General features: G+C 57.6%; 2 protein-coding genes across 2 annotated transcripts; both read right to left on the reverse strand.

Annotated features, from left to right (window-relative positions):
• Window positions 1-218: 218 nt before the first annotated feature.
• SLC35B2 (solute carrier family 35 member B2) lies at window positions 219-3,641 on the reverse strand. The gene is made up of 4 exons (XM_034991881.1): window positions 3,523-3,641; window positions 2,807-3,000; window positions 2,466-2,620; window positions 219-1,767 (listed from the first exon to the last, which is right to left on the reverse strand). Exons 1-4 carry the CDS (start codon window positions 3,531-3,533, stop codon window positions 829-831), a joined length of 1,299 nt encoding a protein of 432 aa, XP_034847772.1. The 5' UTR covers window positions 3,534-3,641; the 3' UTR covers window positions 219-828.
• Window positions 3,642-4,694: 1,053 nt separating this feature from the next.
• On the reverse strand, window positions 4,695-11,881 carry NFKBIE (NFKB inhibitor epsilon). Its single transcript, XM_034990803.1, has 6 exons — window positions 11,297-11,881; window positions 8,757-8,859; window positions 7,851-8,073; window positions 6,762-6,850; window positions 6,353-6,592; window positions 4,695-5,436 (listed from the first exon to the last, which is right to left on the reverse strand). The coding sequence occupies exons 1-6, from the start codon at window positions 11,659-11,661 to the stop codon at window positions 5,371-5,373; spliced, it is 1,086 nt and encodes a 361-aa protein (XP_034846694.1). The 5' UTR covers window positions 11,662-11,881; the 3' UTR covers window positions 4,695-5,370.
• Window positions 11,882-14,353: the final 2,472 nt, after the last annotated feature.

Consider the following 14,353-nt stretch of genomic DNA (forward strand, 5'->3'; position numbering starts at 1 on the left):
GAGTTTCCTTAGCTTCTCTAGCCCAAGTTGAACGTGCTGTTGTTCTGAGGATAGGTATTCCTGGTACACTGAAAGGGTCGCCGGTAGCCACTTGGCACTTTTGAAAATCTGGGTACCCAGCACTGACAGTAAAGGGTAGCTTCAAACTAGCAGGTATAATGCCCTCTCCGTGCCCTTCCTAAAGCATACGCCTCAGTGAGCCAAAACACACGACTTCAGCCCATTGCAGCAATTTAATTTAATAAAATAAAATTATAAGAGCAAAATTACATTTCCAAAGTACCAAAACCTGCAACTGGCTCTTGGAGCAGAGCCCAGGGATCCAGGAGCGGAGAGGGTGGTGTCACTGGGCAGGGCTCTCCCATCCCCCTCCTCCAGCACAGCACCATCTTTCACGGACTCCTGGGAAAGCAGCACTTGGAGCCTACAACACTTGTGCTTTTCTCCCCAAAGTTAAGAACTGTAGGTCTCTGGGAGGGAGTCTGCAGGGGTGGGCTACTCAGGGTAGGGGACGAGCACAGGTGAGGTGTTGGAGTCCACAGGGCAAGACTTCGGGGAACGTGAGGGGGTGGGGGCTTCGGAAGGCTTCTGCCCTCTCTGCGCCCCTGCACGCCGAGGACGGTCCTCAGAAGAATCCCTACTGGAGAACAGGGGACTTAAGGCAAAGGGGAAGGCTGCCTCTTGGACTCAACCCCAACTTGTAGAGCTGGTTGGAGATACTGAGGAAAAACCCTGCCTTCTGCCCTCGAGCCAACCGCCTCCGAAGTTACAGCAGGAGAGGAAAGTTGGTATGGTGAGGGTCTTGTTCCACTTCACCCCCTGGGCCCCTCAAACTTTCTGCACAGGAGACTCGACAGGCACGGCCTTCTTAACCCGTTGCTTTAGACGGCCCCGGGCATAGACTCTGAGCAGGAGGGCGGCAAAGACCACAGCCACCCCCAGGCCCCCCACCACAGTGACCGTGTGGCCGTAGAGCAGGCAGGAGAGGAGGATGGCGAAGGCCTGGCGGAGGGTCATGATGATGGTGAAGATGGCAGCCCCAAACTGCCCGATGGTGTAGAAGATGAAGAGCTGACCGCATGCGGAGCAGACCGAGAGCAGCAGGGCATGGGCAGCAAATTCACTGTGTCGCCCCATGAAGCGCGTTCCCTCCAGGAGGGCCCCCTGCTCTAGCAGGGAGCCCACCGTGAAGAGGCAGGAGAAGAGGTTGACCCCAAACATCATCTGCACAGAAGACATCTTGTAGGCAAACAGGGCGTCCTGCCAGTTGGAGGTGAAGCTGTCAAAGGCAATGTAGCCTGCCAGCAGGATGAGGCCTGCCAGCGTGGTGGCGGGGGAGCTGCGGGGCTCGGGGCCGCTGGACAGCAGAAACATGCTGACCCCGATGGAGATGAGGCCGGCGGTCAGGTATTCCCAGTGTTCGTAGCTGCGCCGAGACACCAGCTTGCCCATCAGCATGACCGGGATCACCTTCGAGGCCTTGGCCAGCACCTGGGTGGGGAAGCTGACGAACTTGAGCGCTTCATATTGACACCAGCTGCTAAGCACATTTGACAGGCTGGCAAAGGAGTACCGGTACATGGGGGCCCCGTGGCGGGGTTGCTTGCAGAGGACGCAGGAGAGGCCGGCGACGATCAGTGCCAGCACTCGGTTCATGAGCACCAGGAACTGTGAGTCTGTGAAGCGCTCACCTGGCGACGTGGCAGTAGCCCCGTAGCTGCGGGTCATCACCCTTTCCTGCAGCACTCCCCAAGTCAGATAAGACACCTGGGGGCGGGGGGGGCGAGGCCCGGGGAGAAGATAAGCAGGAGAAGGAAAAGATGAGGAAAAAAGCATCCAGACAACCTCCCTCTTCCTCAGACGGCTCAAGGATTTAAAGGACGGCGTACGGATTTTGGTCCCTCTGTAGTAACTAGAAGTTTCCTCTCCCCTCCCAAGCCTGCATTCACCTCGGAGAGAATCAAGTGTGTGTGAAACACAACGACAAGTGCTTTAGGACTGTCCAGACCCTGTGTGCCCCACACAAGGTTATGTTAAAGCTGACTCCATCCCAGGTTATCTTCCTATCTACTCTCAATTCAGGGAGTAAAAAGACGGCACACCTGTTCAGCATGCAAAGAACTAGCAGTGCCCACTCCAAAGTGCCAAGAGCTCCGCATCCTAGCTCCTTCTCACATGGAGTGGGGGAAGGCTGAACGGCTTCCCCAAACTTCGATCAGTGGGTTAACATACACAAGACACATCATTGCAGGGGAAAGTGTAGTAACAGCCCAGAAGACATCACAGACAAGAGGAGAGAAAAGACAGCATGTCCTCCAACCACTTCTAAGATGATGATGGTACAGCGTGCCCCTGGGAGGAGGGAGCCACGTAACACACTAGGCCAGGAAACTGTTGGGACCGTGCAGTCCCTGTCCACCGGGACCCAACCCAGGAACAGAAGCAGAGCCCGTGGGCCTACCTACCTGGAGCCCCGCAGCACAGAAGAGCAGCTTCAGGGCTTGCCAAGTGGGAGTGGTCTCTACCGGCTCCGTCCGGGAAGCCAGAGGAACCTCGTCAGAGGCCTTGGGCTCATTGCCAAACACACAAGTTTTCACCAGGGGGAAGCAGAGACCCCTGCCTAAAAAAGACACACAAGGTCAAGATCTCATCTTCTCTCCAGCACCTCGTCTTCCCCAGAGCAGCCAGCTACCCTGCTGTCAGGCCTGCAGGTCTCCCTCCCTTTCCAAGCCACATCCCTATCTGGACGGCTGCTCAGCACTCATAAAACGGACCGAGCACACTAACCCACCCTTTCCGCACACACCTGTCTCCAGGTAGTTCTTCCGCCTGAAGTACTGCACCATCAGGTAGCCGGGTACCATAAAGCTGGCATAGCCAGCAGCATTCACCAAAAAACGGAAGAACCATAGCTGCGTCCATGACTCTGGAGGGGCTTCGGGGGTCTCCCCACCTGCCCCCAGGGAGGGGAGCGCGGCCAGCACCACCACTGCCCACCACCTGCGGGACAGCGGACGTAAGGATTAGGGTGCAGATCCTAGTGCACTCGGCCCTCCAGAGGGGACTACACTGGAGGAGGGCCCGGAGTCTCCCCGCCCCCCTCAGCTGCAGCCCAGCCCGGACAAAGAGCCTCTCTCTCTCCTGGGAGGGGGGGGCGGGGGCGGCGCGGGCCAGGCAGGGCTCCCTCCCTCCCCGGGGGCGGACCCGCCCCTCTGACCACACAGGTTCCCTCTGTTCCCTCCAGGGCTCGCCGGCCGCTCGGGCCACAGGCGGCGCCCCCTCCTCCCACCCCGCCTTCCAGGATCCGGGAGCGCCAGGGTTCCCAACTCCTCCGCCCGACACTCGCGGACCCTGGCCAGGAGCGCAAGTCCACGCCGCGCCCCCTCTCCCTGCCGGCTCCGGGCCGCAGCGGTCGGCCGCCCAGCAGCTGGGACCCCACCCCGGCCCCTCCGTGCCCAGCAGCGGCAGTCACGTGGCCCGGGGGCTCGGTCACGTGGGCCCGCCGCTCCCCTAGCCCCCCACCTGGCGTCCATGGTCCGGGCCGCGTGGGGCGGAGGGGGGCCGGGGAATGCGGTCCCCGGGCCGCGCGCTCCCTCCGCTTCCGCCGCCGCCTCCAGCAGCGGCCAGTGAGCGACCGGCTAGCGGAAGTGTCCCGCTCTTCCCGCCCCCTCCCCGCGGCCGCCCCTCCGCCCCCAGCCGCGACCACGCAGCGCCCCGGGCCGCCGGCGGGCCACAGCGCCCCCGCGTGGCCCGGAGGGAGACGCGGCTCGGGAGCCGGGAGCAGGGCTGCCCCGGGAGGGGCGAGGGGCGAGGGGCGAGGGGCGGGGGATGGGGAGGCGGGAAGCCCCCAGGCCGCGCACCCCCACCCCGCTTCGCCATCGCCCTTAGCCCTCACAACCAACCCGGGAGGTAGTGGTGCCCCCTGCCATCTTGGGACGGGGACATTGAGGTTCTGCGTCCCAAGCACTTCCTCTTACGTTACCCCTTTCCCGATTTCTGACAGGAAGATCTTCCTTTCTCCGCTGAGCTGCAGTTCTGTCCCCCAACAACCCATGACCTTCGGGGCTCTGCATGACCTGGCCCTTCCACCTCGCCCACTCACCCGCCCTCTGCGGAGTCCCACTGGCCTGCCCTCAGGTCCTCTAGTTCACCAAAGGCCTGCCCCTGAACGCTCTCCCCACATCCCTTACTCATCCTTCTGGCCAGGCTGCCAGCACACGCCTCAGAGACCTCCCCTGCCTAGCCAAAGTAAGGCCCTCCACCAGCTTGTGTTCTCCTCACTTTACTTTTCCTTCACAGCATCCACTGCAACTTGTAATTACATATTTATTTGGGTGTTTATGATTTTAGTGGCTGTCTCATTCACTAGACTATAAGATCCAAGTGGCCAGAGATTGTGTTGGTTTATTCCCCCATACCCATATTGACCATATTCACCTAACAGGGACTTCAAACTTGTGGAATGAAAGGAAAAACATACAAAGCCATAGCTCCCTTTTGTTACCCTCCATAGGCTCACTCTTCTCTCCGGGCTCCTCCAGGGCAGCGATGAGCACCCCACTCCCGCAGGGGGGGGGGGGCGGATCTTCTCATTTCACCTCTTTATCCCTCTGTTTCCACAGAAGGGCAAGGGTTTGTAATGGACAGAGAGGCCTGAGGACTGTTAGCGACCCCCCCCACCCCCCCCCCCCCCCCCCCCCCCCCCGCACCTAGCAAGGTCCTACCTTGCTCAGGTGGCAATTTCCTTCTCTCTGTCTCTACCATAAAGTCACAAGGCAGGCCTACCCAAAAATCCCCAATGTACATGGACATGCACATGCACAAAACAACGCTGGGGGGAAACTTTTTAAAGGTCTCTGCTGTTTTAGTGTCATGTTATTGAAACTTCCCCTTCCCCAAAGGCTCAGTTCAGGGCCTTCTGTGTGAAGTCTTTAAACAACAGTGTTCAAGAGTCCTCAACAGCAGTGAGATGGAACCCCTCAGGGTCCTGCTTGCTGATTTCAGTTTCTCTCCTCACTCGGGAGAGTCCATGTTTTCCTACTGGTTGGCAGTTTCAGGCTGACTGGACATGGGTAGAAACAAGAGCCCCCGCCATCTTCTAGAGTCAAACAGGCTTCGCCCAGGATACCCGGGGCTTTGGGAGTCTTCAAGAATCTCCGTCCACCTAGGAAGGTCTTCTTTCCAGACTGGCCTTCTCTCACTTGTGATCCCTCCTCTCAGCTCAGGACTGTGCTGGCCCTAGGCTGTGGCCTCAGCAGTCCCCAGGACACCAGGAGGGCACATTGTCTGGGCCCAAACTGCAGCAGCTATGGCTCCAGCTTCCACACGGGAAGAGATGGAGTCTCCGGGGCCCCAGACTCTGCCCTGGCTTCAGTCGGCACACAGCAGTGGCTTCCCAGAGATCTTCAGGTCATCAAAGGGCAAAAGAGCAAAGGGCTGAGAAAGAGAATGGAGAGAAGCAAGATCAGGGCCCATGGGGAAAAGGCAGCAGTGGAGGAAGGGAGCTGGGGAGACAGATTGGGTCTTTTCCCCTCCACCAAATGACAGCTGAAGGACATCGGGGAACAAATCTTCCTACTTCCTACTAATTCCCCAAATGGAGGCCCCTCCGGGCTAGGCAGAGCCCTGAAGCCTTAAACAAGCCCTCACTCTCTAAGATAATGTCAGAATAGCAGAGCTAACCAGGACCCCAGAGATGATCTAGCCCATAGGTCTGGAGGGATTTTTGGCAATGGGGTGGAGTACTTATGAAACATTTTGAATATTCTTTTAAGAAAGCTCTAGGCCCAACGTGAGGCTTGAACTCATGACCCTGAGATCAAGAGTCACATGCTCTACTGACTGAGCCAGCTGGGCGCCCCCGAATACTTTCTTACACTGAACATTTTAAAATGGAAAGACTGTACAGGAAATCTAGGTTTTAAGGGGCCACCCCTCCCCAGGGGCCACCTCCTGCCCTGGGCTCCCCTAACCTTTCTCTTAAAAAACTCCAAGACTTGGAAGTGCTGGGCCCACATTCCTCCTCTGCGACTATCTGCTGAAGCCAAGTAGAGTGACCCTTGGGCATAGACTCTGATCCCCCACAGGCCCCACCACCCTGTCTTATACCTAGTTGGCCTCACTGATCCTGTTAGAGTCCAAGTTTGAGCTCCCTGGTCTTGACCAACTAAGAAGACAGGCTGAGGGAGGGGCAGAGGCTTGCCCCAGGTCCCACAGTTGGTGAGTGGCAGAGTCGTGGGTTGTGGATGACACCCCGGAATCCCGACTCCTTGGCCCTTTCAGCTGTTACGCGCCTGCCTCTGCTATGGGTGTGGGAGGTCCTGCAGAGCAGAGCCGAGCCTGTGCCCCTTACATCCTCAGCCAGGTCCTGGGGAGTCTCGTCCTCCACGTTCCGCAGCAGGGAGTCGGCGCCTGCCTCGCACAGAGTGGATGAGATGCTGCTGAGGCCCCGACCCGCCGCGAGGTGCAGGGGTGTGCACCCGTTGAGCATGCGGGCGTCTACCCGGGCACCAGCCTGGAGCAGGAACTGCACCAGACCCCGCTCCTGGGTCTCCACAGCCAGGTGCAGCGCGGTCTTTCCACTCGTGCCCTCCTGGAGGGGAATAAGGAGGTCAGCCAAGGGGCCTCAAGCCGCATCCTGCTGGGCCCGGGGCCCTGGATAAGGAGGTGAGGGCCACCACTTCTGACTGCTGGGCAGGGGAGCCGGGGCTGGATCAGGCGGTGGGGCAGGCCCCGGGCTGGGTCCCGACTGGCCCCCTCACCTGCGTGTCAATGTCAGCTCCGTTCTGAAGCAACAGCTGCATGAGCGGCCGGTTCCTCTGCAGGGTGGCGATGTGGAGACAGGCCAGACCTGGGATGGGGTGAGGGTGGGGGCTGCTCATCTGCATCCAGCAACTCTCTCTCCCCCGCTTCCAGGGACCTCCCTGCCCCTCAGCCCCAAGGGACTTACTGCCAACTCAGTGCCTCTGATCACAGGACTGTTATAAAACAAACCCAAAAAACCCCCTCAAAAGTCTGAGGGAAAAGGAACTCAAAGTTTCCACCTTTTCAGAGTCATGTTATTGAAACTTTCATGCTTCAGGGGTTAGGTGGCTGAGTGACACCCCACATACAGGCGCACCCTCCCCCCCCCTACCCCTCCCCCATTCTCTCTCTCCCTCCCCCCCCCCACCTCTCTCAAACTCTACCTGCCTTCACGCCCTGTGGCAAAACCACCTTCTTCACAGCTCTCCAGGATCCCCAGGCCCCAGCCCCTCCCCAGGGGCCACCTCCTGCCCTGGGCTCCCCTAACCTTTCTGCTGACTCCTTTCTGGCGTGGAACCCCCTCTGCCTCCAGACCTAGATTCAAAGTGACATCCCTCACCTCCTTCAAGTCTCTGCTCAAATGTCCCTGCTCCCTGAGGGTTTCCCTGGCCATTCTCTTTCAAAATCACACCCACCCGCAACCCTGCCGTCCTAGTTCTCACTCTGCTCTGCTTTTCCCACAGGACTTACTGCTTGCTAACCTGCTAGAGAACTCCCTGCTTAGCCTTACTGCCGGCCTCCATCATTCTCTGTTTTGTTCACAGATGCAAGTCCGGCTCCCAGAATAATGTCTGGCACATAGAAGGCCCTCAGTACATTTTTGTTACGTGAATTAATGAGTTCATCTAATCTCTGTTAAACTAAATACCTTGAGGGCAAGGTTTAGCTCTCTCTTTTGCACACAGCAGGCTCTCAGTAAATTCTCAAATTCATTCATTCATTCATGCATCCATTCATTCAGCAAAGATGTAGCGAGTACCTGTGTGCTTGGAACTGGTCCATCTCCTGCCCCCTTCTCATCCCACGGGCCCTGAGGCCGCCCATACCTTGCCAGTTTTGCAGCTGGAGGTCCAGGGAGTGGGGTGGTCCTCGGCCTGGCTCTGGCCGCCCCTCCAGCAGGCAGCGGGCACAGGCCAGGTGCTGGCGCTGACAGGCCACATGCAAGGCCGTGTCACCGTGTCGATCTTGTAGCATCCGACTGGCCCCCTTCAGCACCAGGGCCCGAACTGCACCGGGCTGGTCCAGATGTACAGCCAGATGGAGTGCTGTCTGTAGGCACAAAGGGGCCCGGGGCTACTCTAGCATGCTCTTGCCTCTGGGAACGTGCTAGGGTGAACCCAGGAATTACGAGCTGCCAGAACCTTCTTTGAGGGCAGCTTAGAAAGGCTGTGGCCCTGGTCTTCCAAGGAAACGCTGCTAAACCCTTCCCTCTGTCACTCCCCACCAAGTTCTTGGGACCCCCATTTCTGGAGGCCGGGTGAGGGAAGTGGGCCCCTCTCTTCTTGCAGGTCCCCACAGCCCCTGGAGAAAGGACAGATGGTGGCGGGGCCTACCCCCTCCCCCTCTGGGGAGACCTCTGCTGTCCCCAGGGGCCAGGTGACAAGGGAAGGTTGGAGGGAGGAAAGACAGAGGTACCAGGCAGCCTCCACCTGGCGTACTCCTCTTTTAAAAGGCTCCACGCAGATGCCTCTTCCTGAATTCAGCTTTCCCTGGCTGCCCCCACAGACACTGGATCCCACAGTAGCTGGTATGTGTCTCTATCACAATCCTTGTCACCGGGCTACGTAACTAGGTGTTGACATGAGCCCCCTCGCCCAGGGGGCAGAGGCTGTCTTACTCCTGTCCGTATCACCAGCTTCTATCCCAGTGCCTGGCGTCCGGTTTCCGGAGTGTGCAGCCTAATGGGGCAGGTGTAGGTATCTGGGCAGAGCCCACCCTCTCCCCCCACCCACCTGGTAAAGGTTGTTCTGAATGTCCAGGACCTCCTGGGGCAGCAAAGCCAGACAACATAGCAGCACAGCTGGGGCCTCGTGGATCACCGCCAGGTGGACAAGCCTGGGAGGGGGAGGCAGCAGGAACAGGGATTAGTGTCAGGGCTCGGGCTCTAGATAGTGAGCTAGGGTCCTGGGGTCCTGGGGTTAGAAGGAAGAACACATCAATCTCTAAGAAGCCATTCACAGGGTAGGTAGGTGTAGGAAGTGAGAGTTCGGGCCAGGAAGCGAGGGTTGGTGAGGGAAGCCAGGATCCTGGGGCTGCGAGCTCCAAGTTCCCATCTCTGGCCTTCAGGAGGGCCTTGGCAGAGTGGGAGCGTGGGCAGGGTGCTGATGGGACAAGGTCCTTCCTGTTTGGCCTGCCCACACCCCACTCCCCTCTGGCCCCAGGGCCCTGGCAGGCCGGCTAGAGCTCAAAGCCAAACTGAAAGCTGCCGGGGTAGCACAGAGGTGGTTTCCGGGCCTGAGCTCCCCACCTCCGCCAACCCCAACAGGGAGGACTCAGAGGGCAGGAGTGGGGTTATCCCCACTCGCAGCGACTCAGTGTTACACATTCCAGGGGAGAGAAAACAGAAGCTCTTGGAAGAGGAGCCAGGAGCCAGCGAGGCATCCTGTTCTGCTGCCCTTCACAGGGGAATCGAGAGGGTCAGTCTTCAGACAGCGCGGACAGGGTGGGGCCTGACCAGAGGCCCTCCACTCAGCCTCCACTTCCAAGGGGAGGTCTGTGCAGTGCAGAAAACGTGCGGCTCTTGGGGGCCAAAGAGCCTTGGCCTCTTGCTAAGGTGGGAGGGGGCAGCAGGGAAGGGAAGTTCCAGTCCTGGGGTTTCCCCACATCAGGTGGGGAAAACGAAAGCCAGAGCTGGAGGGTCTAGGCCGGGACCGCTGCCTTGGGGCATTAACTGCCCTGAGGGGTAGTTTGGGTAAAGGCTTATCTGGGCTGGGGAGGGGGCTGCTCAGGCAGGAGGGGGGCAGGCTTGGTGGCGGGCGGCAGGAGAGAGTGACGGAGGGAGGGCGGGAGGAACCGCTCTGGAAATCCCCTCGGCCAGAGCCTGTTCTCTAGGTCACATTCCTGTAGCCACCTCCCTTTCTCCCTGTCTCCCCTCCTCCCACTTCCTCTTCCCACTTCCATAAGTCCTATAGGCCAGACACCCTTGAGGGAAGAGAGTGCCCCCTCCCCTCTAGGGACCTCCTGGGGAGTCTTGACACCTCTTCTCCACCCCACCCACCCCAATTCCACAGTCTAGACACAACACCTGTCTCTAACTAGGTAACGGCTGCACACAGAGAGAGAGGCTAACAAAGGACAGCAGTGTCAGAAGGCTTCAATCCCTAGGTCAAAGGTCAGTCATAGGTATTCCACATGGAGCCCCCCAAATCTTGATTCTGGGCCTGAGGGCTGCTGATCTGGGCAGGTCACAAAAAGGCCTCGGGTCATTCCTCTCCCACCCACCGGGTCCACAGGCTATCTTTGTCAAAGGCAACCCAGGATTAGGACCCTCCCATCTCCAAAAAGCAGGTCAGGACAGACACCTCCGGCCTCCTCTACCCTCCCCACTGCCATGCATTCCAGCATCCCCGGATCTGGGACCCCAGCCCACTCCACTCTGTTTCTCGCCTCCAAGTCCTCACCTGACAGTGTTTCTTCTTCCTAAGGGGCAAATCTTCAGCTGGCCAGTCCCTCCCACACAAACTGCTTCTTACTTCAACTGCCTGCCCCCCAGCCCAGTCCCCACCAAACTTCACCTGGGCCTGGGGGAGGAAGAGTAAAGTAAAGGGATCAGACAGGACAGTGAGGGGGACTTGGGGGGCTCAGGAGGTGGAGGGTGTCGGTAAAGCTGACTCCAGCCCTCACTTCCCCTTTTGCAGCAGAGAAGGAAGTAAGCTGGGCAGCCAGCCGCCTGTCTGCTGGGGCAGGAGTGCCCCAGCCTGGCTCACCCCCTCTTTCTTAGGGCTAGCCTCAGCTCTGCACCCTGGCAGTACCCACATCCTTTGCTTCCTGACCCCCACTGGCAACCTGTAATTGGCACCTTTTGTTCCTTGAGACAGGGTATTCTGAGGTCAGGGGCTGGGAATCCCAGATAGTGAGCAAACAAGGATGCCCTCTCCCCCAGTGAGAAAAAAAAAAAAACAAACAAAAAAAACCACAAAAAAACCCTGGACTGGTCAGGGGAATTTTCCCTTCCAAGGGTGGGTCATTGGTAGCTTTCCAAGCTGCTAGCTGGGGTTCCAGGTGTCTGGTAAGGGCCCTGTCAGCTCTGCCCACCTCCCTAAGGGAGGGCAGAGAGATGATGCCAGGGCCTCTGGTCCGGGTCTGGCCAGAGCTCAAAAGTGGGCTGAGAGTGAAGTCGAGTTTGGAAGAGAGAGTGGGGACTGCCCCTTCCAGCGCGGGTGTCTTGAGGGATCCTCACAGAGTGGGTTCCCGGCCTGTTGAAGATCCTGGCGCGCCGGGAGTTAGCATCAATTGGAAGGGGTCCCTGTCTCACCCTAGACCCCATACTCACGTGTCTCCATCTTCGGAGATGTAAGTGAGTGCTTCCAGCTGCTGAGGGCTCAGCGCCCCCGCGGCGGCGAGCGGCGAGCGTGGGGCTGGGTTCTCGGTCTCCGTGCCCCCCAACAAGGGCAGGGGCTCGGTGAGCGACGAGGAACCATAGGTGGAGTCAGCTCGCTCCCCATCTGTGTCTTCCTTCTGTGGCTCCTCGGCTGTTCCCGGAGGTTGAGTCCAGGGCTGGGGGCCGCCGCCATCCGAGAGCCCAGAGGCTGGGGTCGGGGTGGGCTCGGGCAGGGAGCGCAGAGAGCGCAGAGACTCGATGCCCGAGTCATACTGGCTCTCATCTGTCTCGTCCGGCCCCTTCCGCGCCTCCGACATGCCAGCGGTGCCGGCCCGCGGGGGCCAGGTCCGAGTAGGATCCGGCTCCGGGCTCCGCCGCGCCGCCTTTCCGGGTTGCAGGTCCGCCCTGCAGAGCTGGCGCCCGGCCGGGAGTGGCCTCCTTCCCGGGCTGCGGGAGCCCCAGGGGTCGGCGAGAAGCGCAGGCGAGCCTCGGAGCGGGGGAAGCTTCCACCGCAGCGGCTACTCCGGCAGCTGGACTGCCCAGTCGGACTCGCTCGCTCGCCCCGCCCCTCAGGCCCCGCCCCCGACAGGCGCTTCCGGACCGAGGCCCCGCCCTCCGGAATCCCCCTTACCCCGCCCTCTGGGTTGGCTTCGAGTTAGGGGTTACCCGGTCCTGAGTCACTCATGCGTTAATTCACCCACTCATTCATTCATTTATTCATTCATACACCCATTCATTCATTCATCCATCCATGCATTCATATTTTTCTGTTCCTTCTTTGCATTCATTAATTTCACGCATTTTCTTTCCTTCCTTTCTTCCATTTCTTCATTTTTTCCATTCATTCATTCGTTTTTATTTTTATTTTATTTTATTTTTAAGATTTTATTTATTTATTCATGAGAGAGAGAGGCAGAGAGAGAAGCAGGCTCCCCGCTGAGCAGGGAGCCTGATGCGGGGCTCGATCCCAAGACCCTGGGATCACGACCTGAGCCGAAGGCAGACGCTTAACCATCTGAGCCACCCAGGCGCCCTATTTTTTATTTTTTTTTAAATATTTTTATTTATTTATTTGACACAGAGAGAGAGCACGCATAAGCAGGGGGAGGGGGAGAGGGAGAAGCAGGCTCCCCATCCAGCAGGGAGCCCAAATGGGGGCTTGATTCCAGGACCCCGGGATCATGACTTGAGCCGAAGGCAGCCGCTTAGGCAACTGAACCGCCCAGGCGCCCCTTTTCGTTTGTTTTTAAAGGAATATTTATTAATCGTCTGCACAGGCTGGGCATCTTGCAGGGAGAGCACTGCTTTCTATCTCCTACCCATATCTCTCAATTTCTGTGGTTTTCTCATCTATCGGTGCCCGGGAGTTTGGGTAGGGAAAGAAAGGGGATACTTACTGTCTTTAAAGGACCAGTTCTCCCTTTGTGTCCTGGATAGAGGGTCTCCTGCAACAACTTCCCAGATCACATAGAATTGGGCACAAGGATGTTTTTTTGTTTTTTAAGATTTTATTTATTTATTCGACAGAGAGACACAGGAGAGAGGGAACACAAGCAGGGGGAGTGGGAGAGGGAGAAGCAGGCTTCCTGCTGAGCAGGGAGCCCGATGTGGGGCTTGATCCCAGGACTCCGAGATCACGACCTGAGCCAAAAGCAGACGCTTAACAACTGAGCCATCCAGGCGCCCCAAGGATGGTTTTTTTGTTTTTGTTTTTTTTTTTTGAAAGTGAGTTTTCTCAGGCAAGCTGTTGTCTTAAAAAAAAATGCAGAGTGGTCATGTTTTTTTGTTGTCTAAAAAAGCAGACTGGTCATTCTTTACGGGGATGAAACATTGGCTCTGGGCAGTTACAACATCTGGTTACCCCTAGGGGTCAGGGAAGTTTAGTTCCTCATGGTGGGGCCAGAATGGGGAGGCCCCAGACATGCTGGGCCATGCTCTGCTGAGGTCCCCACCACAGCCACAGCCCCAGTGCCAGCACATCTTTCCTCCTTCCCTGTCCCTGCTTTCCCTGGGCCTAAAGGGCCTAGGGAGGTTGTAGGCAAACTCCACCCACATAGTGAGCCCCAACCTGTGCCCCATGATTCATCCTCTACCCCAAGTGCCATCAACCCAGGGGCATCAATGACCTTAGAAGATCATCCCCAAGGGAATATTTCCCTTTTCCAGCTCTGGCATTGGGGGAAGGAAGCTGAAGTGAGTGTAGACAGCTAAGAACCAGCTTTTCTACTGCCCTCCTCCATGTAACCTCATTGTATTCATCCATCTCTTCCTCTGTTTGACAAACATGTATGGGGCTTTTCCTATATGCCTGACATTGGTCTTTCTGCTGGAAGCAAAACCAAGTATCATAGTAACGGTAATAACCAACAACCACTAATCCTACCCCCATTCAAAAATGTCCCATGGTCCCAGCCTTCAAAAATCTCCCTGGCAATGATAATAGAGTGCTTGTGCTAAGACAGGAGTGAGAACAGGGTGCGGTGGGGGCACACAGCGGGGTCGATACCCAGTGGAGTGAGGGGAAGGGAAGAGGGCTGGGGAGAAGAGAGGTACCCTAGTGTGTGTGCTTAGAGGGGTGAGTCAAGAGAGAAGAGTGGTGGGCAGATGGGAGGAGATGCCCCACTGCTCTTCATCCCTGTGGAGAACCAGAGTGGAGAGGATGTATTGAGCATGAGGCAGTGAGAAGCCACGAGGGGAAAGCCCAAGGAAATTGAGGCTTCTCCTTCCCTTGAGGTCAGTGTGATTTCAGATGTTCGCAATTTCCTCCCCTGACATGTTCCTCTCTCATCCTCAAAGGCTAGAGCAAAAATACAGTCAGGAACTCCAGACCCACACTACATGGGCTCAGACCTGGCACTATCACATCCCCATCTTAAAGTTGGGAAGCTGCAACCCAGAGAGGTGAGTTGAACTGCCCAAGATCAAACCAGTCAGGAAGGACAGGGCCAGGTTCTCCTGTCCCTAATCCAAAACTTTGAAAAACATTTTCTTTTTTTAAATTAAATTTAA

Source organism: Mirounga leonina, unplaced genomic scaffold (assembly GCF_011800145.1).
Source record: "Mirounga leonina isolate KUSES-001 unplaced genomic scaffold, KU_Mleo_1.0 Mir_53, whole genome shotgun sequence".
NCBI classification, from domain to species: Eukaryota; Metazoa; Chordata; class Mammalia; order Carnivora; family Phocidae; genus Mirounga; species Mirounga leonina.